Source organism: Bombus huntii, chromosome 1 (assembly GCF_024542735.1).
Source record: "Bombus huntii isolate Logan2020A chromosome 1, iyBomHunt1.1, whole genome shotgun sequence".
Classification (NCBI taxonomy): domain Eukaryota; kingdom Metazoa; phylum Arthropoda; class Insecta; order Hymenoptera; family Apidae; genus Bombus; species Bombus huntii.
The window spans coordinates 516,456-542,222 of record NC_066238.1 but is presented as its reverse complement, the minus strand read 5'-3'; the positions used below and the strand labels follow the sequence as shown (position 1 = coordinate 542,222).

The window sequence follows — 25,767 nt, the reverse complement described above, 5'->3', positions numbered from 1 at the left end:
CCTTTGTTTGAAACATTTTTTGCATGAAGCCATGAAGTAAGGTTTTCACTCTATATACATATAAGTAAATCAATATAAATTTATATAATCAGTTCTTTATTTTTCTGTTTATTTTTAGAAAATATATGTGTACATATTTTATATATTTATATACCATATTTGTATAAGTACACGGTATGAGAGGCATATTGCAAATACTTTGTTGGCAATTATACACCATATACATATAAAAATATGTTCTGTGATATACAAATCAAATTTATACAATCAACAACAGTCATCTAATCTGCCTAATATTTTCTATGCACATAAAAAATAAAGTATGCTAGAAAATTTTTAAAATAAATTCTTTCTTGATGTATCATACAGGCCTTCAATAGTTTTGCACATACATATGTTTATTGTACAAGTCTACAGATTAAAATATACCTTCATACCGTTGAAATAGTGGACAAGATATTATTAGTTGGCCACCAAATATCACTTAGTTGAAAGACATTTATGTACAGTAAAAACTGTATTAAGAGTGGCATATTCTCTATTGAATAAAAATATACAAAAGATATTATATAAAAGTTTACAACATAAATTAAATGTATACATCCGGCTTGTACGAGATTAATCCTGACTTATGCCAGTGTATTGTCAGTTTACTATGACACATTGTGTCATGATGTATTCTTATTATCATAATTAGTATTATTATCACTATTAATACCATATTTTCTCTTATATGATGGAAAAGATAATATTCTAATAATGATGCCAAAGTGTGAACAGTTGAACGAAGGTATCTTATTATCAAGGACAATTGCTCAGTTGTCCTATCTTACAACAATTATTCTATAACACATTTTAAATAATAAATATTTACTAATATTTTAAAGGTACTTTTTCTTCTCATTGGTAACTTATTATTTGAATTGCTGTTAAAAGTTCCATGTATTTTAAGAATGATTTTAATGTAAACATTAAAATCACTAGTATCACAATTTTCCTTTTACATGTAGGAAATGACCAATATCAAATCCAATGATATTACTTTAGATATGCTCTAGATTTCGCAGATCCAAAAGACAAAACAATTCAAGTATGCACCATTATGTAACTCCTCCCTCTTTTTTAAATCCTCGATTTAGTACTTCATAAGATTTCTATCCTAAAGGTATGCTTATAGAATAGAAATGAATTTGTATAAAATTGACGGATACTAAAATCATGCAAGCAATGGCCCAAATTATAACAAAAATTAGCCAACAATTACTAGAAAATGGGCTTGCAAATTTATTGACGACACCAAGACCTATAAGTCTATTTGTCTTTTGTCTGGCATAATATACCAAAAACGTTGGAATCAAATATTGAATTCCTGCTCCAGCATATGATCCCGTAATTCCCACTAATATCGATAAGTCTTTGATACTCATAGCAATCATATATGGAGGCAGTATTGCTAATATTGGGAAGACAATTTTACGAAGACACAAATGAGACGTATCATCGCTGAGGAACAATGATTGTAGATTATTCCTAAGGGTGATGGCTATGATAGGAAAGCTTGTACTTAAAGTAAATACTGGAAAAAGCGATAAAAAATATTCTATAAGAATAATAAAAATATTGTTACTTTTGGAACAATCCCCAGATCCGCGGGGGCTAAAATCTAAAGTGTAAAGATCGTCCAAATGTTCGAAAGCGAATGCTCCAGTTAATGCCAGTAGGAGATAAAAAGATGCTATTAATAAATAGTCCAATGCCAAAGATCGGGTCAAAGTAGACTTATTTGCGATTGGAGCGATCAATGCAGGTAAAGAATGGTGACACATAAATGAATAAATGCAAGCACCAAATAAACTAGGTATACCTGAAATACGCATATGCAACAAATTTATTTAGTTAAATGCTAAAAATATATATATATATATATATATATATGTCGGGTTTACATTAGAATTAGGGTTAGGGGCGTGAAACGAATCTCCATTTGGATTACACATTGTCGTTATGCGATAGAGAAGACATTGACTAGTGCAAATACGATTATTACAGAATTTGACAAGTAATCGCGGTAATTAGGTACTCGAGAAGCTAATGACAATGATCCTAAGTTTAATAACGAATCCGCGGTCAACGGGATAACAGGATGCACTTTCTTCCGAAGCCCAAATCGTACTCGACTTGCTTGGCTACGGTGGAAGTATAACTAAACTAACTCTTTGTTAAAACGTGGAATATCCACCGAACGTAAAGACGCTAAGTGACTCGCTAAAAACGACCTCACGAGAGAATGACCCTCCGTCGCGATGATGCTGCAGAGGAAAACTATGATGGGGTGTGTCTAAGGACACGAATCGTCGGATTCGTCGAGGATAGCCTTCGTTCAGAAAGTGAGGGAAATTGACGTTGCCGTTAATTGGTCAATTTCCATGTTGGTGGCTAGAAAAGGATGCCAGCCGTCCTTGAGGGAAGGTTGCTAGCGGGAAGCGTCGTTCGTTGAAAAATAGATCTCCCCTATCTTCCCGTAGTTGGGACAAAGACTGTTTGTCTGTTTGAAGGACTTTAGGTAACTAGATCTTAATGTTTATAACGGCCCTCAGACTAGCTGAACATGTACAGTGGAGATGCGTCGGCATCTGGTAACCATCATACCCGAAGAATAGGGTCTGCGTATGGCGAGCCACGGGACAGAAACCGTTGGAATATTTACTGTCGTGTGCCGCTACAAATATTTCTTTTAAGGAGAGCTATAGAATTACTCCATACCTTTGTTAGACAAAGCGTTCATCCGTGACCGCGGCTACGTTCGGCGACTGGTTGTCGCCTCGAGCCCAAGCTCATTATCACAAATCTCGAACAAATACAATCGGATCGAATGACGACAATTGTTTAATTACGCCTATGATAGAATCTAGATTACGATGTTAAGGGATTTTCCCGAAGTTCCAAAGGGAAGGCTCCGATGTCCTTTCATCTCCGACATATATATATTTTTATAGTTATGTGGATAAACTTACCCATGATATTCGCAGCTGGAGGATCTCCTTGCGCACCATGAATGATTAAATTTTTTAAAGCATATACAATCATGATAGTGAATGCAAGCCATCGCATTCCTGAAGTTAAGAGTTGAAGATATTTAGTCTTTTGAATATTAAAGAATACAAAAGGACCCAGCAATAATATAAATATAGTCTGAAAATGATACTTATTATCACTGTATGAGAAAACAATAATTGTTGAGGTATATACCAGCAACTCTGTTTATACATACAAGGAACATTCCATATGCATCTGCCCGATCCAGAGCAAATCCTTCCCAACACGGTTCAGTATCTGGTATTGTAGAATTGCATGTAAAATTTGCTGGTTGATAAGTACAAACAACGTCAGCTAAGGTTTTTGCAACAGCTGCTCCATATATACTTAAATCTCCATAAAGATATATAGCAAAACATAAATAGAATAATGTTGTACCAAATTTATTAAAAAAAATTGATGCCATTTGCCCCATTTCTATTTTATCACGTATTACATAATATCGGTATGTCATGTCCGCACAATCAGGACTACTTGAAAATGGTGTAACAAGAGGTGTATCTTCAGAATCTGAATTTGAAGGACCGGATTCACCTAATGTTTGAAGTACCTACAATTAAAACATAACATAAAACAGAACATATTTTAAGTAAAAATGCTCTCAAATGGCTAACCGAGCAGGATATATAGCCCATTTTATATAAAAAATATAATGCTACTGAAAAGAAAAATCATCATAGACAGCACAACATAGGAGAAGTCTAAAAACCTCAGACTCTGACTCGTTGATAGATGAATCTTGAGAAAGACATACACGTTTTCGATGTTGAATGTGTCGCCATGCTACTATAGCATTGGCAGATGCCATTACCTCGATCACAAATGTAACAGTGATAAAACTGTAAAAACAAAAAAATATACACATATATAATTAAGTCTTGAAACTGATTAATTAAAGTATACAGATTTTATAGATATACCTTATAAATGCTAGTATTAAAATAACACTTAATCCAAGAGCCCATCCTGCCTGACTAAAAACAGCGGGTAATGTTAAAGCTCCTGTTCCAACAATTAAGTTAAAAACGTATATAAGACCAACCTGAAATGCACATTAATAACAAAACTTCATATATATAGAAAACGAAGTCTTAAAATAGCAACAAGTCATTCATTCGATAACCGAGAAAGGTTTTGTTTACGGTCAAAGGTTATGTGATATCAGAATATGTCAAAATTATAAAATCTATAAACTTACCCATGTCGAATATTGATCACTTGAATTTTGCTCGGGCATTTTGATTGAAGTTATAGATTAAAATGAAAGAGTTTGCTCGAGCTTACAGGTACCACTGCCATGTATCATTGACCTAACTATCGCTTTGTACTTTTCCAGTGATGATTCGAGAGCAACTGTCCTAAGAACGAACAAAACCTCAACACAAAGTCTCTTTATTTTTCTCCTCCTTAATCTACTATATACTCTAGTTATCTTATTGTTTACATATAAACTTATCATAAATTTTACTCATTTGTTATTAAAGATTTTAGAATTAAATATTTACCGTGCAATAGATGCGACAATTAAAATTTAAATTTAAATTCATATCAAATATATGTATCCTTCCTTCCATTTGATAGTATGCACCACAGCTGATTTTATGAGTCGAGTGCATTGTGCTGCCATCTAATTGCAATTTAAATATGGTCACTAACAAAAGCAATGTAAATATTGCAGCTATCACTGTTACACATTAAAATTATATGCGCTTTTATTATCATATATATGTATGTATTATATCTAAATACTTTGCAGTACCTATGTTATGACACTGTTATCTAAGTTAAAATCTTTGTCATTTTGTTCAGTGAATAGAAGACTATCACAATTCGATGATGTAGCGAGTTTATTAAAAATTGATACATAATTATGAGAAGTTACCTAAAAAGAACTTACTTTACAAATAAGATCATTTCTTCATTAGTTGGAGGTTTAGTCGAATATTTCATAAAGCAGTATTGTTAAATATATAAATATAATATACTGATAAAATGCCTCTACTATGAAATTTTAAATAAAATTTGATGACTCGAATAATGGCATTTTTACAAAAAGAACAGATACCACTTCATTAAAAATAATTTTTATTCGACCGAAAATATAAACCTAATTCTTAGTGTAATATAAACTTTTTACCACAAATCTTACGTTACAATAATGAATAACGCCAAACGGTACAAAAGCTACGTTATATATAAAACTACATGAATTCATGTTAAATGAAATAAGTGATTAATTTCTTTTTTTTCTTTCTAGCTCAGATTAACTACGATGTACTGGATTGGAGATCAAGGACACAATATCCAGTAAAGGGTATTGGATAACTGTAATCTTAAAAACACAAAAGTCAAAGCAATAATGTTTTTAAGAGTTTTATTTTATAATCCCATAAGTCTAAAGTAGTCTTTAAGATGTGTACGTGAATGGTCTTGCACAATACAATGGGAATAAATTATAATACTTTGGCTACGCTTGCGGGGTCGAAACCGTGTCTTTTTTATTCGTTTGAGCGAGCGTTTGTAGGATATTTTTCTGGGTCAGCGGTCTCCCCCATTATTAAAAAAAAAAAAAGAAAGGAAAGAGCCATCTTTTCCCTCAACGATCGGTAACATTAAAAAAAGATTATGATTAATAAGTCGAAGGCCTATCTCCGCTAGGAATGATGAATTCTAGAAAGACTGACACAAACCTCGTTAAATATCGCAGAGTAAAGTAACGGAATGCATTTAATTGGAGGACACCAAATTAAAAGATCTTTCGTGCATTAAGGATAATCACAACGGCTCCATACTGCATCGGAACGATATTCCGAAATAATTTATATAATAGTTTACCTTCAGCTCAAACTCGCGAATATTAAAAATTGGCAAATATATAGCATGTTCGAAAAAAGGAAAGAACATATGATTATTTCGATTGTAGAGTGAAATATCGCGATGACAATAAGAAAGATGTTTTTCGTGAGGGTGGTTAGCTAGATGCTACCATAGGGAATATTATTTAAATGTATAATACAAAGGACTCGATAGAATAGTAAAGTACTCAGAACTTCGGAGAGTACACAAAAGACGCAATAGCGTCCAATTAAATGATGAAAAAAATAGAGCAAAGTCTTTTAGAACTGTTCCTGCGCTAATTAGCGATTTACTACTTTCATTCTGCATCATTCAATTAGACATTACTATATCTTAAAACTGATCTTCGAATGCCTAAATATCTCTTTTATACTATTGAATCCTCTGAATTATATATCCATATAACAATACCTATGGTCGAGAAACGAGACAGAGGCCGCTCTCGGGATTTGGGGAATGATAATATGCAAGAGATATCAAAGATGTGCTTAGAAGCACTTCCTGTGGACGATGGATGGTCCAGACTCGTCATATTCTTGTTTGGAAATCCACATTTGCTGGAAGGTAGACAAGGATGCAAGAATAGATCCACCGATCCATACAGAGTATTTCCTCTCAGGTGGTGCGATAATCTTGATTTTCATAGTGGATGGTGCTAGGGCAGTGATTTCCTTTTGCATTCTGTCAGCGATTCCTGGATACATGGTGGTACCTCCAGAAAGGACAGTGTTGGCGTACAGGTCTTTACGGATATCGACATCGCACTTCATGATCGAGTTGTATGTTGTCTCATGAATACCGCATGCTTCCATACCTAGGAAGGACGGCTGGAAGAGAGCTTCGGGACAACGGAATCTTTCGTTACCAATGGTGATTACTTGACCGTCTGGAAGTTCGTAGCTCTTCTCCAAGCTAGAGGATGACGCAGCAGTTGCCATTTCCTGTTCGAAGTCAAGGGCGACATAACAAAGTTTCTCCTTAATATCACGAACAATTTCACGTTCGGCCGTGGTGGTGAAGGAGTATCCTCTTTCTGTGAGAATCTTCATGAGGTAGTCGGTCAAATCACGGCCAGCCAAGTCCAAACGGAGAATAGCATGAGGCAAAGCGTATCCTTCGTAGATTGGTACAGTGTGGGAAACACCATCACCGGAATCTAATACAATACCGGTAGTACGTCCAGAAGCATATAGCGAAAGTACAGCTTGAATAGCGACATACATAGCGGGGGTATTGAACGTTTCAAACATAATCTGTGTCATCTTTTCACGGTTAGCCTTCGGGTTGAGGGGCGCCTCGGTAAGGAGTACTGGATGTTCTTCGGGAGCCACTCGAAGTTCGTTGTAGAACGTGTGATGCCAGATTTTTTCCATATCATCCCAGTTGGTGACAATACCGTGCTCAATCGGATATTTCAAAGTAAGGATACCTCTTTTTGATTGAGCTTCGTCACCAACATAGGAATCCTTCTGTCCCATGCCAACCATGACACCCTGGTGGCGTGGTCTTCCAACGATAGATGGGAAGACGGCGCGTGGAGCGTCGTCTCCAGCGAAACCGGCCTTGCACATACCGGAGCCATTGTCAACTACGAGTGCAGCAACTTCTTCGTCACACATGTTTGGTTTATTGAGTTATCTGCAAAAATAACAAAAAACGATGTTAATTACTTGATTATGATTCCTTTTTTTATTACAGTTTTGCAGTACTTTGTTATAACGTCTGTTAATGTTAATTATTGAATACGAAGTTAAAAGATACTATAAACTTTTAGTTAAGCTATTAAACATATTTTATAATTTCACATCTTATATACATATTCGCTTTTACGATCCATACGAATAAGTACAAATTTTTACGATTCTTAAGAGAATTTTCTATTTTACGCATAAATTATCGTTAAATATAATAAAGGAAATCCAAAGTTCAACTAATTCATTATTCACATGGATAGATATTTCAAAATGTAATCTCTATAGTATTCAAATAAGTTCTAAAAAAACGAAGCTAAATTATTGCTTAATTTCGTTTTAAATACTTGATAAAAATTAAACTACATATAAAGATGTACTATGAAATCATTCATGACATATTACCCTATAATCGGGATAGCAGATTACAAAATAGCATGTACTGTGAAGCAATATTTTAAATATTTTCAAGATGGCGTTCAGCGACACGTAGCATTACACTATCGCGATAAAAATTAATTATCTCAAATAGGACATTCGATGAGCATAGACACAAATATACTCTATGTATTTTTCCATATCAAGATAAGTATCATTGAAAAAGTACGTAATCATGACGAACTTTTTACTGTCTTGTAAACCGCCGTTAACTAGAACCGCACCCTGCCCCGCCCTTCCCCGGCATTGAACGGTCAATATCCGACATGATTTTCAAAGAATAAATCCTTACAGTGCTAAGAACATAGAAAATTGACTACAAGCTTTACTCAGTTAACCAACAGACATAGGAAAACTATCCTTACTCCAATAAAATACAGTCTTGAGATACTTCGAGCATATTTTACATTCTAAAGATTGACATCTTTTCGTAAAAAGAATTCGGTTCTTTTTTCATTCACATGTAATGCCGTCACCGATACTTATAACTACTTTTACTTGTAACTACACTATCCTATAGTGCAATTGAAAAGATGGAACACAGAACACACAAAATTTGACACAAGCGTATCTTAAGCCTAACACCACCCACTTCTCGATTTGGAAATCCACGCTCGGATGTACGATTTGTCGATCAACTATTCGCCCACTCACTAATTTCTACTTAGTTGCACTGAGGATTCTTAAATTCGTTTGAACTTCGTATCGTAGAATGTTATCTATCACTGGACTTAGGATGTGATGACTTACGTTTTTCGTTTCGTATAAAAAAAGTTATGTACAAGTTAGGGAGCTCGGGATCTTTGGATGTGACACTGCCGCACAACCGACCGATCTAGCACCAAACACAGAGTGTAGCTGACAGCCGGCTTGCAGTGTATTATATGAACAGAGTCGTTGTTCGGGGTCCCCACCACCAAGCAATCGGCCAATAAAGGCAGGACACCCTCAGCCAATCCTGGCTTTCTTTACCATATATGGAAGTGCTCTGCCACGGAGGGGTTTACCCCCTCCACCCCCTATCTGCCCTTCTCCGACCGTTTGAAGTGTGTCTCACCACCCTTCGTGAATGTATCTGCCAAATTGACCGAACCGCACATCTCCGATCTTGCCAATGCTTCCCTTCCTCTCCCCCACGATACGTAAGTTCTGTTTCGACCATATTCAATGTCACTCGATATTTTTATACATCAAAATAATAAATAATTAATTTCGACATTTCTTTTTTTTAATTCAATTTGGGTATTTCTCGCCGACCCTTATTAAATACAAGATCCTCGAGCAAAGAAAACTTTTTAATATTACAATTTACATATCCGAATATTAGTAACTTTATGGTTATTATAAAAAGATACCTTTAAGAATACTTAATATACGCTTAACTCTGTGGCTCAATTTCGACTGCTTTTATTAGTCTTTATAAAGTACAGTTTATGTAAATAGATAATTATCTTCTCCTCGTTAGATAACTACGAGAATGTGTAATATTATACTTAAATACTATTATTTTATACATGCTTTTAGAAACGGTTACAATTAACTTCAAAGAGTGATAACTATAAATATTCGAATTAGGGTATCGTACAGAAAATAGGTACGCTATAACAATTTCTTGCACTTAGCATCCTAATTTCCCAACAGATAAATTTACGTTGGTATTTCATACTACGAGCTAGCATAATCGCAAGTTAGTGCTGTAACATCCTAACTACAGAGTACTGCTATTAATAAACGACCACGTCGCGACCACCTGCCTTACAGTGCGTACACGTCAGGAACCACTTGACAACGACAACCTGTCGGATCGTCCCGGTACGTTCTCCCTTTTCAAGATAATGCTAGTAGAAACAAATTGCCCAAAGAAATAGGCGCTATATCGAGAAAAGTCAGAAACGGAGAGAGCAACGCCCTGCCATCATGGCTGCTTATGAACCGGCGTTTGTCCTCGATCTTTTCGCCGTTAAGATTATGACAGATCGCCGTGAAACGCGCTAAATTAATAACAGTGTTGAACTTAACACTCTGAACGGTACAGTACTTACCTTTTAGAATCGAAGGTAACCAACAAAGTACACGATCGTTGATCGGCAAAGAGACACCGCAAGAATACTATCGGCACGACGAAACGAGACTCGAGAGCCGCGAGTTGCGAACACTGTGAGTGAGCAAGATCGTGGCCGGTACCGTGTCATGTGGACTCGCTCAAAGGTATGGTCGGTATACACGCTGTAAATGTCCCATATTACCTAACATATTTCCTATTTGTTTCCTCTTATTTTTTAAATTTATGCATAATATAAAATTAATTGAACGATGAAAGTCTGAAAAATAAGAAACTCAACGATCATCTGTTTATTTTAAAGTTATATTTTTCAATATCATCATAGTTAGTACACCCCTGTTTCAGAATGGATTCGTCCGGCTTCCCCACCACTTGGATTCACAGCTCTTGCCATATATGGGCATAAAACGAAAGCGGCTCGCTGATTGGTCGGTTGGCCGGCTGCCGGCTAGATTCTCCAAATGCCGCTTCAAACTGTACGATACGGGGAGCATAATGCCTTCTGGAAGCGTACACTAGCTAAGGGCTTTCCTGACTAACCGTCAGAGCTGTTTGTAGTAGTAAACGTATCAATACGTACGAACGTATATGTGAAGATTATCACGTTCTTTGTGTGCGCGTGCTAGCGACCAGTACCGGCAGTAGGTATGAGTCAGAAAAAGTTTTGTTATATACTTTGGAATGGTCAACATTTTTTTTCACTTGATGCAAGTCGAAACAGTTGTCATTGAGATTTAATGATCCTCTACTCATTCGTAAGCTTTCATGGAAATTCCTATCTGTGAAATAATATTATGAAGTTCGTCGAATTTATGTTACGAAATTTAATGAAATAGGAATCATGTTACTAATCCCGGGACATTTTTCACCTAATCATCTTTTGCCATTGATTTCTTAAATTTGAGGAAAATGTGAGAGAACTCTTATTCGTAGGCCTGATTTTTTGTTCCAATTTTATGCTAAATTCTTTCCACAAGAAAAACTCGTATTTCTTGATATATATATAACCTATTTACCGTCTTGTTTACTTAAAAAATTATTAGCAAAAATCATATTTCTTTCGCATTAGTTGTAATTACATAACATATCTTGGCACTAGATTTATTCCTTAACCAGGATATGGTATGATTATATTTGAAGAAAGCGAATCTTCGAACGAGAAAGGGTAACAAATTGTCTTTCCGTAAAATTTGATAAAATAATATTCCTTTACAACAACATAGTCAAACCTCCAAACCAACATAGTCAAGCCTTTACAACATAGTCAAATAGAATAAGCTGGCGTTAGTAGAAGGTCATTGATGATTTATTTCCAAAAAATTCAGTTACTGTGTCACTTTCAATATTAATGAATGTTAGTGACTCATATTATTGTAGTAATAATCTGCATACCATGTTTAGTACTACTTGTCTTCTTTTAAAAAATTGCGCCAGAAGGAAAATAATTCGCAAGAAGGATTTAGAAAGTCAGTAGGTCAGACTTCACTATTTATGCATACTCATTGTCTAGATTTCGTTTTAGAGTAGGACAACTAATGTCTGCCTAAAAGTTAACATGTTTTTGAAGTATTTTAAGGTAGGCTTAGAGTAAGTAATTAAATGATGTTCGTCCACCCACTTATTGCGTGTGGTATATGTCATCTCGGCCGCCTTTTTCATACAACAGAAGCTAAAAATAGACTCAAGGGCGCGGATAAGGGTGCACTGGACTACTACCACGTCACGTAAGCCCTATGCTTCGGCCCTATTTCCTGTATATGTGTCGGTCCGACGGAAGGCGGCATGGTGTGTGTGAGTGCAGTGTCTGCTTCAAAATCGATACGCGTGTTCGTGCAGTCTACAATGGTACATCGTACTTGTGCACGGAAACCACGTGGTGATGGAAACGTCAAAGTACGACTGGTGATACTGCTTGTTATTTTGTCGTAAAACATTTTGTAATTAACATGTTTATCAGTCGTAATCATTACTATTAATAAAGCATGTTGTTATCAGTTAAAAAGCAAAATACAAAGAAATTAATTAATAGTGACGTTGATGAAATATCGTTCGTTTAAATATACAATTATACGTTTTTTAAGTCGTAATAGCGTTTGAGTTAACACAATATCGTAAATCTTAAAATCTATTTAAAAATGTGTTTTCAAAGTTGGCTCATTCATATTAACAGAACATTCGCATACATACTTTGAACTTAATGCCTTATAAGAAATACATGTGAGATACGTACCATTGATTATTAATATATTGTTTAAGTTTGGACATTGCGAAAGGTATAGTGAAGGAAACAGAACAGTTTTATAAATACACCTGCCACGTTCCTTTGTCGAAATAGTGCTTTGATGACATAATCAGTGAATCATTTGTACCTAATAAGAAATCGTATCGGGTTATGCACTCGTTCCTCTATGAGGACGTGTCAAATTCTGTTCTTGATTTTATTTTTGATTCCGTGTAGAATTTCATGATTATTTTTATTTTTTAAATTTAACCACCATACTTTATATGGACGTCAAATTTAAATGTACGTCATTAATGTGCCAGATAAACGGATGGACTGCTTCACCCAAGTCTAACCTAACCTCGAAACATCGAAGCCGGCACCCAGCTGTCACACGCACACAGCATCTTTATACACGTCAATTTCGTGTAACTCCATTGTCCTTTTAACCGCTCAGGTTTTTATTAGACAATACGTTATTTTACTCAAGTATAATATCAAAAGATAAATACAATACAATGGTATCTACGGAAATTATTTTTATTGATTATACAAAGTTCAAAGAGAGTATATGAGTCATGCAGAAACCGAACCGATGAACTGTATTTCTTGAAAATTTCATAATTTTTGTCATATTAGCGTTTAGTTTTATAGAAACCAAACGATTAACCTCTATCAAAATTTGTTCCCCGCTATTGGCCAGATCGACTTCTACGTGGTTCATATAAAAACACATGCTATACACGTTTCGATGAAAATTACAGCACAGATAGAAATATGCATATTTGCAATTGACAATATGTATGACTATGCCTTATGTATGACTATGTTTCAACAGCAGGCGTAAGTATTAACCTTCGCTGCTCCAGCTGCTCCTGCTGTATCACACGACGTGTCTCTATTTACTTTCTCCGTTATCGTGACAGGTCCGCAATAGGAAGAATTAAATCCAAGTAAGGTGGAGGTGCATTGTGGGCGGCCTGAAAACCCAATGGTCCGCAAAGCCTCGACCTTGCTTACCAAATAAGGTCCCGTTCAAGGTCTTCGAGGCCTTGCGTAAGGCTGTGCCATCGGCATAACGATTAACCGATTATGTCCACGCTTTAGTCATCAGTCGTTTTCAGTGAAAGTGTCTGGTGCAGTTTCCATGAGAGGATCGACATATTTTGTACGTTCTTTAATCTCCATGGGATCACCGATTTCGTTCTATGGAAAGTCCGGATTGGGCGTGTCTGCCCTACACGGACACGTGCCGTAGGTAACGTCTGGCTCCAGTCGCGCAGTGCCACCGAAATCAATACGGAATGCGACGGTAAGTTCAACGCACCCACCCAGAAGAGTACTTAAGGTTCTTTCTCATTGGACTAGCCGCGTGCATTCGGTCCAGACAGTGAAACTATCGGGAATCACCGTAACGAGGTCAAAGACCTTACATAACACACCTTTCGCGAATCGAAAATTTACGGAAAGAAATGTCAAACTCGAGGAAACGCTTTGAAAGTCGAAGTTGAAGTGGATTATTCTTGACAAAAAGTGACCGTAGTTAGGAATTTCCTGTAAACAGGAGAATTCTAGTTATTCGTCGCAAATTTTTAATAAAATTTATTATTATAACATATACCGTGATTTTCATACACTAATTTTATTTCCTCATTTACTTAATATCATTTTCATCGTGCAATTGATTTGTAGGTAATAACGACACGTGGAAAGTTAGAATTAGCTGTACAAGTTGATTGGTTTATTGGGTTCGTAAATGACTACTCCGATAGGCAAATTAAGATTCCTAATAAGATAATTTGATATTGTGAAATTAGTACAAATTATTTAAATCTTGATAATTCTCGAGAAACGATGCAAGTGTAAGATTTTTCAAGTAGCAAGTACTTTAATTCCCTTTGAATCGTATGTAATACATACTTCACGGACTCGTCTTCACTTTCCCTTGGCAAGAACAAAAGTGATCCCTCTTATGTACTTCTGTTCTCCTCAAGGTACAACCAAGTGGCTGTTCATACGTAATACTTGAATTGTCCTTAAGTGGGAGGTGAAAGATTCTCGGTGAACAGTTTCATCTCGTATCACGATACTCTAATTCGTTTCGAGATGTAATATACAACTGTAATCAAATCTTAAATGGAATCGTCTTAATTCGTTGTACAAATTTTCTGATCGATACTCGTTTCATCGATCGAAATGCGATTGTTTAAAAGAGGCAAGTATTTCCATATTTGCACAACTTTATGGTGAAATAAACGAAATGGATGAAACGAGGCGATACGTTGATAATAAATAAATAAATACGTGACCGATTTGTTGGAACAGTATTAGTCGACGATAGTGAAAATATTATGGCGAAGAATAATATTCTCGTCAGAGGATCAAATTTAATTGTTCAATCGTCATTAGAAATTTCCAAATATACGCATTAACTAATTTTCATTCTTCGGATAATACATCTAATATGACGACAATTGGCAATTATTCTTGAGTAAGAGGTAACTATGTTCGCGATTAATTTCTACATTTAACATGCAACAACAACAGTTAAACATGCAAAGAATCCGGCCAGAAACGCGCGATAATACGCGATCACTATATTTAGTGTTGACTTATGGCTCGTCAGATCGAGGAACAGTGACGTCGCTTCGGTCTTAGCAGCTAACGATAAAGAAAACGATAATAGTTAGTTGGTGTGCAAAGATCGTAGGACTTGTTATTCACGTATGCGCGACTGAAACTCTGATTAAAAATTCGGCGATGATTCAAGCTACATATCGGCTTTACACTAGAAAACGATTCATTTCTTAGTCAGAGTACGTTGTCATTCATTCATCGCTTGTTCGTATAATACTTTCGTTATTTGCAATAGGCATTTACAATAACGCATAATTTTCTTGTTTACATATGTATACACGAGTATATATGGTTGCTATTGCAATCAGTTTATCTACTTTCGTCATTTATTTTTATCCTTTATTTTTGCAAGTTGTAGACTTGGACTTTGCAGTAACAGTCATTTATGATATTATGTTTTAGGCTTCTAGAACAATTTTCTTTCGAATAATTAGAGATATAATCTTTCTGCAATTAGACACAATATACAACGTGATACTGCAAAAGCGAAAAGTAATAAAAGAATAAGAGTTGACAATATCTATAGAAATATAATCTCTTTTGTCTTCGGTGATGCGGATAAGATAATCATTAAGTGTAGTGGAATAAAGTCGCTTAGGTTGATTGTTTTTCGCGATGCTTGTATCTTACGATCTATAATGTTTTGCGGGCAAAAGATGCTTTTGTTGTCACTCAACAATAAAATTACATACCGAAAGTGTCTTAAAAGTCGCATAAAGTTTGTAAACTTTATAGATTATACTCTAGTGTTTAGGTTAATATTACTATTGTTTAAGTTACAAATGTAAACGTTCCAAAGTGAAATTTTTCAAGAGACGAATTTTAGGCGAATTTCAGTTTAGTATAATGTAGAAGATTGAAATGAAAATCGTTGAACGCGATAGCCATGGAATCGAAGAAAAATCGGATTCATCGATGCCGGTAGGAAGTATACGCGTATTTTTCTCGTGGTGAGTCGTCGAATCGAAGGTAAAAATGACGACCATTCTACTGTAGACGGCACGCGAGAACCGCGGTCTTCGGCTTTGACGAGTGACGTTGGAGATTCTTGGGATCTGACCTTGCACACGCGACTGACCCAGAACAGGTAGACAACCGGTAAAACGAATGTGTTCACATACGTCGCTGGCTGCTACTTACGTTCTTGACTCCGTTTTCTTGCACGTATCTGAGTGTGTCCGCGGGAAGTCAAGGATTTGGAACACGGCCGTGGATCGCTAGGATTACCAAAAACGATGATTTCGTCCTTCCGCTTATTCAAATCGTCTCGCAAGGCTGCGATTTACAAGAATTAGAATATAATAATATCACGTTTGAAGATTATAGATAAAGCACACGATAAGCAGATAATTTCAGTAATTTCAACAAGAATTTTTGATAATTCTTTCGTTTTAACGTCGCTTCGATCGAAACGGAATATTTTATTATAATAACAAAACTCGCAGCTAAAAATGGAAAGAATTTATTAGGTTGACAAATATAAGTAACAAAATTTTGCAGAGGCCAAAAACTATATATTTTGTATAACTGTCGACGACAATTAAATATTTTAATACGCTCAATATTGCAAGAAGCACTAATTTTTAAGTTACGAAAAGGGCGGTAAAATACATCTTTAACATTAAAATCAGATAGAAGAACGATTTTAGCAACGTAACATTAATCGTAAGATTAATAGTGACATAAGCGTACTGCATTTTGAAACTGTTGTACAAGTGTAGAATATCGTCTTCTTCTTCTTTCTAGTCTTCGTTTATCGATGATCGATCATTACGATTATTTCGAAAATCGTTACAAATTCGACAACGTACATATTTACGTGTACAACAATTTTGAATTTTTCTTTAATCTTGAGATTAATTTTGAACCAATAAACGAAGGAAATTCAAAGAAGGATAAACGACACGGAATTGACTTGCTTAAATGATTTCAGAAATCGTTCCAGGAACGCTGACGCCGATGTTCACCGGGAAATAATGAGTAAGAAAGACCAATAATCGCGTTATTACGAAATAACGAGCATGAAACACGAAAGCGTAATACATCAATCATTCGCGAAAGTTAATATTTCTTGCACTAGTGATTTTAAACGGACATACGCGTAAGTGAGAAGGAACGCCCATGCTCGATAGTTGCACGAGGATTAAACAAATAAGATTATATCATGCCGTAATGAACGCGCTACAAAGGAAAATTTTCCTCTTGATAATTATCGCTTAGAACGTAATATAATTACGTTATACTTTACTATCATTATGATAATGTACCAATATAATATCCTTAATAACTTTTTGCGAGGATTTTATACTTTATTTCTTCGGAGATAAATTTATCAAGACCAGAGGGAAGATAATTCATTTTTGTTTCTCAGTCGTATTCGTTAAAAATGTATCTGTACAGATTAGACAGTATACGTTTAAAAATATTTGAAATATCCAACATTATGTATCTATATCTTTTGAACTAACAAGAACTAAATAACAGTATTAAATTATATGCGAATGATAACGATAACATCCACATGTTTTTGAAATGTACAAGGCAACTTCAATTTTCCAAACTGTAGCGTTTTACGCGACAACGATAGCAGGAAGGTATTGTATTTGGCCTTAATGTATGTATGTATGTATGTTTGTCTGTCTGTCTGTTTGGTTGTTTGTACACTTGTAACCTGAAAACGGCTTGACCGAGTCTAACTCTACGGGTCTCGATGGACTCGTGTCCATTTCGGGAACGTTATAGCATATTAAAAAAACAAACTAACAAGAGAGATGGAAAAAGGGTTCAGGCGTCTAAATCGCTGAATCTAGGAAGGGAATACGTCTATTTTCCTTTTATTGCAGCGCATTTACTTGTTGGTTTTCGACGACGTCAAAAACGATGAAATAAAATAAATATTAAAGGCAAAATGACACCCGAGACGCAATGTGTTTCACTCGGACAAATATGAGGTAAAGAAAAAAAAATTTAGATATTTTTAAGTAACCGATATACGTAGTTACCGAATTTGCAGGTAGGCGACAGTAATCGGCCAGCCACAGTATTTACAAAGTTTAATCACTGTGATAATTTTTAATCGGTGCGGACGCCCAACTGTGTCGTTTTCAAACGTTCCTTACCTGTTACCCCGATAACTATATATCGGTTACTTAGAAATATCTGAATACGCAAGTGCCTCGTATTTCTCAGTGAAACGTACATCTTGTTTCTTTAGTTTTGCGCAGACGGGTATCATCTTTCTCTTAACGTTTATTCTTTAGTTTTACGTTTTAATTAGCTTCGAAGCAACACCGAATAGAAGTTGGCGCGTTACTTTTTCTCCAGGAAGTTGGATTACCTTGCGCCAAGTTAAATTCCTCTTTGCCATCGGTATCGGAGTTTTGCGACGAAACGATAATCGACTATCGCGTTCGATTTGCTGCTTTTCCAGAAGCTTACACGCTTCGTCGAAGAGACGTCCAGCTTGAAAACTTGCGATCTTCTCCGTTTACCCGTACAAACGAACCATCGTCGTGCTAATTTCTTCGCGCTTCTTTTTATCACCTGTACTCGTTTCGATCCATTTTCTAGTCTACTTTCTATCGATCTTTCGAAATCCATTGGGTCACGCGACAAAAGGATATTTCCGCATCATTTGATTTTTCGAAACTGCAACGTCTCGATCGTCATTGGCTACTTTCTGATGAAACTCGTTGAAGCAAAAACCGGAACGATCGACGTCCGCTTTCTGTTCTCACAGTCGTATCGTAAGCGGTCCGAGCGATTCGAGGAAAAGTGTAATCTCGCGAAGAAAGCTTCTAATGGAAAGAAACTAGTCGTCGAAGTCCATCGTAGTTTTCGCGTCTTAGTACAGTTCGTGCTTATGCTTATGCTTATGCGCGAGACGCATGCACATACATTGCCGCTCAAAAGTATACGAATACTCGTGTCTTTTAGTACAGTGTCATATAGTTAGAAAAACGCAGACAGGAAGATTTAAGGCGACCCTACGACGAATAAAACTTTATTTTGGGAAGTAAAGTATACTTTTAAATAGAGAGTAAAATATCTTGTAATAATGCAATATTTATAAAATGTACGACATATTTGTCGATTCCACGAGGAGATAGTAAATATCAGTTTCGATCGTTAGTTTGCCATTAATCGATATATTCTACTGATATTCGCGTATGCTTGATATAAATCGAGCAAAGTGTCCAACGTTTATGAGCAACGGTGTACGCGCGTTAGACCAAGTGCACCATTCTCGATGCATACGAAAGTGGAACAGCTACATAGCTAGGTATGTTGTCTAGATGGCAAGACGACGACCGGTGTCCTTGTTCAGAGAAGCAAGGTCTTGCCTTATCTGTACAACTTTGGAACTTGCTAGTTGTTAGCAATCTATGCAGCTCGACCGGTCCCCACCGTTCCTTATTTACCATTCACAGAAATATTAAGAACCTCTGTGACCTACAAATATTCCGCTTAATCTTTGACTTTCCTGAAACTGATATGTTTTACATGTATCAAACGCTGCCAAACACGGAACGTTTAATCGACTAATTGAAATACGATCGTGACATTTTTATAACGATGCATAGCTGATACATAGTTTATATAGATTTTTGATAGTTGGCGAGCGAATTTTTTTATTTGATTTTTGGCATTAAATACGTGTTCGTTATCCCTATAAAAAGTTGATTTTGTCGTTAATCTTTTACGAAACTTGGTAAATCTAATTCGAGATACTTGAGAGTTAAGAGAAGACTCGGAAGATTCTCTCTTTTCGTCAATTACGATATGTTGAAATATTCTTTTTTAGATGTTAATGATGCAGCTCGACGCAAGTGCATTTATGTTGTCAATTTTTTCAATGACATTACCATTACGATCCTCGATATCTGTGTCACGCAGGGGAGGTCGAAATTAATCGGAAGAGAGCCTAAACGTCCTAAAGCAATGCTTACGCGCGCTGCAGTTGATTACAATTAGCTCACCCTGTACATGCGAGAGTTCTCTATCAGTGTAGTCATGCGGATGTAGGTCGCCTCTTCCAGTTGAACGCATCTTCTTTGGTAGTGCAAGATACTTTCGAATTTTCAGTCATTTTTTTTTTCTTTTTAACACATTTCAGCGATTTAGGAATGCGGATATCCTTTTAACCGAAATTTTACCGGAACGACGTACTCGTACGAAACGATTATTCCAAGTACCGAGTTATCGATATAATTTTATTTTCTGTCTCTTAGAATATTTTTAATGTTTCGAAAGGTATATCGAAGAATATGCGAAGAAGAGGAAACTTGGATCATCGTAAAGCGATTATACTCTTCGCCGGGCCCTTTTCTTATAAACCGTAAATAAGAATTCAAGAAGCATTCGCAGTTATAAATAGCCATTTCCGCTTCGTCAGGTAGGCAGGATCGATCGACTCTCGAGTTTCGACCAAGTTTTTCGACGACTTACTTCGAGGACCTTCTTACTTCCTATGCGTTTCAAGCTGCAAGAACGATCAAATTTAATTCCCTCGTATTTTTCAAAACATTATTTAATATTATAACGTAACATTATATCGTTTCAAAAGTCCAATATGTTCGCGTTTTTTCTTTCTTTTTTCTTTTTTTTTTTTTACAGAATGTAACACGTTGTTCAGTGTAACGTTTCTTCGCCGTGGAATACGCAGCTGATAAAGAAACAAGTTTAATCCTTGGTAGGTGAACTGGATCGACATTGCACCCTTGAATTTCCATTCTTTTTGGAATTTTTATTTGCTTGAAAAAGATTCGTCGAACGTTCTACTTGTCAAACGGAAACGTCGTTAAGTATTCCAGAAACGTTTTAGACTTTTTGTAAGCCTAGAATAACGAAAGAATTAATCTTGAACGTAAATAAGCTGGTTCGTTTAGAGAAGGCTGGTACCTTTTTAATTCTACGAAATGAAACTGATACCGGTTGCGAGTTACAGAAAATGAAATAAAAAGGAATTATATCGTTTTCGTTAAGTTACGTTCTAATTTCTCTAAATGAAACAATATCGCTTGAAAAGCGTATAAAATAAGAAAAAGTCGAATTATTTTCATGCAGTGATTTTTGATTTCGTCGCGAGCTCGAATAACTGACGTACACCCCGTTCCCATTCATTCCATTATAGTCTCGTAATCGGCGAACGATTGTCGTCATGGCAAAAAATCGGGTTGAATGAAACTGGAACGGAGTGCATGTTCGTCAAGTCGGCAGGCAAAAACTACCGGATGAATGGCTGGGTACTGTGTGCGCGGTAATGTGCACTAGCACAAGGTATCCTTCTCGAGTGGGACGAGGGACTCTGCAGACGAAGAAGAAAGGGAGTAGGCTCGTATCTGGAAATTTCAAGACCCTCCGCCTATGGAAACTTGAACTTGCACGATTTCCGTTAATAACCCGTATTCTCGTCTTCTACTTACATTTACTTACATACCGTTTATGGTAATTTAGAGGATATCGTGTTTCGTTGTTCCATTTCCATCGACGTTACATCATTTTTATTATGATTTTACATATCATTTTACATTCTATCCGCATCTACGTGTATCGGTATTCTTTCGGATATCTACAAGATTTTTATTTTACACGTAATCGTCTATCTCAGAGCAGAGGAAGACCTATTGTATGTAAGGATTACCTTTTGTATGCTAAAAGGTAATACAATTTCGCAAATATCGCGAACTAAATCATTTTACAGCTTTTACTTAGACGAGTATTTCTGAATTACGTATTGTTAAAACACCGTTGCTAAGTGAGTTTTCGTGGAAAAATATGAAAAAACAAAAGTTACGAAAATTTTGATCGGATAATACGAGATCGCAGTGGATGTGATCGCAATAGTCCTTGCTGCTGCACGACCTCCACTTTCGTCCAAATTTGGCGTGTGTCGTCCCGTCTGCGAGAGGAAGGACAAATAAAGAAGAAGAATATGAGAATAGTATATTTATCTACGAACATATGTTTCGACAAAGATGAGAATGGTTTCAGCTTCATTAATCGGTTGTTTCGACGTTTTCGGTTTTAGTGAAAAGTTTTTAAAAGAGAAAAAAGTGGACGTAGATGTGTAAATGTATGTTTATCGTATAATGCAAATATTACAAAGGCGCGTTCGTATTTTACAAATATTTTACAAAAATCGGAAATGTTCAAGCGTGATAATACTTTGAATTTTTATCTAAGATTGTAACCAATTTTTTTTTTTTTTTGGACACGCTATAGTATCTGATTTAATACCGTTTTAGACCGTTATACTTCGTAACGAATGATACAGCAATATCCAAGACGGCAACTAGATTTAACATCTACGATTAGCATATCATTAGTTACTGGCGAAGTCCGTATTTAAATTATAAAGTCTCTTAGTTTAAACTAATTTTCAACTCTACAGCGATCGTTATAGAGCCGATACGCGCACGATCGAGTACGTAAATTACCTGTCTAACGTACAATCAGATTTGAAGGAGAAAATAAAAAACAGTTTGTTTTACGATAGCTGTAAAGGTTGATTACTCTTTAGATCAATTAAGTCAATTCGCGTAAAAAATTTCCTGATACGTATTCTCTTAACTCAAGTTAAAAGGATAATAATAATAATATATCAAAGAAACAAATTTGAAAAGTTATCAAAGTTAATATAATCGCGGTTCGCTTTATGTTACTACGATGCCTTTTCGATTCGTAAAGACATTTCAAGACGTAAATCGTGGTTCCTATTAATATCCTGCGGTTCTTTCTAATCTTACAAATGTATTTAACACGGTCAGACGAATATTCGATCGCGTGAAAGTGGAACGAAAACGTGTGCTTTCTGAGAATCAGCGGTTCTTACAAGCCGGGCCAAACAAGAGTTTCGCGTTAAAGGAGGTGAAATAAAGCGATTACAATTTTGGCGGCGATCCAACGCTTTCCATCGAAGGGTTTTTTTCGGACCGACATGACAGATATATGTAATTACGCGTGTGCGTGCGCGTGCGCGTTTCAAGACGTCCACTTTTACAAGAATACGAATTAACGCAACGTAATAAAACGTTAAGAACGAGATATTCGTCTTACGTGTTCGTAAATATACCACCGGAAATCTACACGAATATGTTACGTTACTTTAAACGCCTGTTTATTTTCTTACGCGATGTAATTATCCACAGATACGTATAACCCTATAGTTCGACGTAACTAATTCTTTTCGTATCAATTAATCTATCAAAACGACGAACGTGAGAAACAGAAGCGACAGAAAGTTTGCATCCGCAGCAATGATACGAGTCAAACAAGTACATACTTATTCCAAATATAGAACGCGTTACGAGAATAGAAATTGAGCTCAACACGTGGTCTCTTGTACGATGAGCCGGTGGTTCACCTCTTCCTTGTTACGTTTAAAGAGTCTCAAGCGTACCGTGAAACAGACATTTATGCAAATTCAAATTTTAACGAACACGATTAAAGAAATAGAAACGGACGTTTCTTTTATCCACTAAGTGTTTCAATTATTATATATTATATCCATATATACAGGGTGAGTCGATAAAAAGTATCTACTATCTAAATAACTCGTTAGCTACTAGTTGCATCGTCGAGAAACGGTTTAAACGAATCGCGTTGCGTTTCAAGAGATTTATTTCTCTATATTTTTATATTTTCTCGGATATCGAGGTGACCTTGAGCTTTTTAAACGAGATTTTAGCACAACATAGGCGATCCAGCCGAACGTTTTCTACGTAAAAGATATTAATTCATTTATAGCGAAAAACCATTGGTTCAGCGGATATTTTAATTTCAATTTGTCAAATTTAACGTACGTTTAAAATTAAAACATCAAAGTATACGGTGGTATTTAAGAAGCTGACGATCACTTTGATACGCCAGAAAATATAAGATACTGGAAAATAAAATTGTATTCGTCCGACGAGTCCCTTGAAATGCATCACAATTCGTCTAAGACGTTTTTCGCTCAAAGTTATTTTAGATAGTACTTCTCATTAAGGCATCCTGTATATATTTATTTAGTTTTCGGCTTCACAGCCAGAAAAAGTTTCCATATTGCCATGCTTCGTTTAGAATATTATAATTATCGTTGCATTTTAAACGTTTCACTGCGTATTTCTGCGTATCGCGTGCACTCTACGTATAAGCTGGATCTGTAAATTTTTGATAAATGCACAAATATCCGCAGTCCATCAACAAGGATAAAAATTCTGTTTTATAATCGAATATCGAATCTTGAAGGATCCGTTTCTATAAGACATTTAAAACTTTCCGATCTTCCATCTTCTCGCATTTATGATGTCTTTGCGATTAACGATAATCCAAGCAAGATATAAAGAATACAGCGAATATACTTACTCTGTTTAAAAAATATGTCTACATGTTTAAATAGAGGTCAAGAATAGGTACGATACAGAGAGAGATAGATTACTTGCCGTTTTTGATTTTTAGGCAGCGAAGCACCGAGCCTAACGTTGAAAACGAATATTTAAAAGAAGAGAAACGCAACGTGGTAACAAATAGTAATAAATAACTGAACGACTTTCGAACCTTTTACATCTCAATTTCGTATTTTAATTTTATCGAAATCCATCCTATTAATTGTTTCGTCGATCTTACGTTCACCTGGTGTGAAATCGTTTATAAAACGTGATAATTTATCGTTCTAAGCGATGGATGGCATAGGTGACAATTTGTCAAGTGTATGGTGCGAGAATAGAAACGAAGTTCGATATACGATCCATAATACGGTCTTTGTCGATAGCTCGTCCCACATACCGAGCACAGCAGATGCAGGGGTCGATATACTTGCGGTATATTCCGCGTATACAGTGTACGTACAGTGTACGTACTCTGAATCATTCACCGTGGCGGAGGGTAGAACTGCACAATTATCACGCAGCATCGAATAATTATCAATAACTTGCATGCCTGAATAAATTTGTACGTCGCATTAAGTCGTTGTCCCTAAACAACGTATCTCGAGTGTAATTTTTTCGTTCCTTTGTTTTTCTGTTCCAGTGTTCGGTATTTAAATCTATTTTGAGATTTAACGTCTCCGTACTTCCCTGATTAAACAAAAAAAAAAAAAAAAAATAAAAAACAAAACGCAAAATTTACAATGTAAAAGAAATCGATGGAACAACGAAAGGATTTTTGTTGATCGTTCGAATGGATCGTTAAAATTTCGATCGTTAGAGCACGTTGTGAATATCGAGTAGGTTTCACATAGAAGTTATCGCTGCTTGGGATGAAAATTATTTATGTAAAGGAATTATTAATTACGGACAGATATAAATGAATCTGGAAGGATCGATATAAAGGTTGTAGCAGGGTAAAACTTTCAAGGTAAAAGTATCCTCTGCATTATATGTTAAAAAGCATAAAGAACGCGAATATGTAGCAGTGGATTTATACGTATCTAACATGGAAAGTAATGGTTGACGAGATGTATGTAATTGGGTCGTCGTGAGTCGACCTATCGTAATTTTCGTTTACATTCACGTTTCGCGGTATATTAATCGAACACGCATATTTAACGTTATCGTGTATTAATTATGATTTGTTATATATAAGAAGTCTGTTCCTCTTTATCTGCCTTTTTATAAATATCACGCTATAATACTTTTTTTGCTTCGCGTATCAATGCGAGAACTATGTTACTAGGCGCTGTGAATAACCGATCTTTCTGATAATTTTGACTAGCACGTCGATATGGAATCTCGAATAGAACGAAACCTATCGTTGGTACGTAAGTTTCGCGTGTGTAAGTCCGG

At 35.9% G+C, this 25,767-nt stretch overlaps 2 protein-coding genes and 1 long non-coding RNA gene across 5 annotated transcripts; 1 reads left to right on the top strand and 2 right to left on the bottom strand.

The window, feature by feature from the left end:
* Nucleotides 1-75: 75 nt before the first annotated feature.
* LOC126864535 (transmembrane protein 104 homolog) lies at nt 76-5,025 on the bottom strand. Of its 2 annotated transcripts, XM_050616023.1 has the most exons (7): nt 4,602-5,025; nt 4,295-4,454; nt 4,017-4,138; nt 3,806-3,935; nt 3,272-3,646; nt 3,015-3,192; nt 76-1,864 (listed from the first exon to the last, which is right to left on the bottom strand). In XM_050616023.1, exons 2-7 carry the CDS (start codon nt 4,331-4,333, stop codon nt 1,155-1,157), a joined length of 1,554 nt encoding a protein of 517 aa, XP_050471980.1. In that variant the 5' UTR covers nt 4,334-4,454; nt 4,602-5,025; the 3' UTR covers nt 76-1,154. The 2 variants fall into 2 exon arrangements, with proteins under 2 accessions (XP_050471980.1, XP_050472061.1); XM_050616104.1 differs by having other exon boundaries at nt 3,851-3,935; nt 4,295-5,025.
* Nucleotides 5,026-5,453: 428 nt separating this feature from the next.
* LOC126865514 (actin-5C) lies at nt 5,454-10,280 on the bottom strand. 2 transcript variants are annotated; one of them, XM_050618167.1, is made up of 2 exons: nt 10,124-10,280; nt 5,454-7,590 (listed from the first exon to the last, which is right to left on the bottom strand). In XM_050618167.1, exon 2 carries the CDS (start codon nt 7,569-7,571, stop codon nt 6,441-6,443), a length of 1,131 nt encoding a protein of 376 aa, XP_050474124.1. In that variant the 5' UTR covers nt 7,572-7,590; nt 10,124-10,280; the 3' UTR covers nt 5,454-6,440. The 2 variants fall into 2 exon arrangements, with proteins under 2 accessions (XP_050474124.1, XP_050474213.1); XM_050618256.1 differs by lacking the exon at nt 10,124-10,280 and adding an exon at nt 8,832-8,998.
* Nucleotides 10,141-13,980, top strand: LOC126867361 (uncharacterized). Its single transcript, XR_007690245.1, has 2 exons — nt 10,141-10,289; nt 10,489-13,980. It is a non-coding gene; the product is annotated as an uncharacterized LOC126867361 (long non-coding RNA).
* The last annotated feature ends 11,787 nt before the right edge of the window (nt 13,981-25,767 follow it).

Coding starts and splice junctions, on each gene's coding strand:
- LOC126865514 (XM_050618167.1), bottom strand. CDS start 7,571: ATGTGTGACGAAGAAGTTGCTGCACTCGTAGTTGACAATGGCTCCGGT.
- LOC126864535 (XM_050616023.1), bottom strand. CDS start 4,333: ATGCCCGAGCAAAATTCAAGTGATCAATATTCGACATGG. Junction 3,647..3,805: donor TCAACGAGTCAGAGTCTGAG/GTTTTTAGACTT, acceptor TTTTAATTGTAG/GTACTTCAAACATTAGGTGA. Junction 3,193..3,271: donor ATGCATATGGAATGTTCCTT/GTATGTATAAAC, acceptor TATCATTTTCAG/ACTATATTTATATTATTGCT.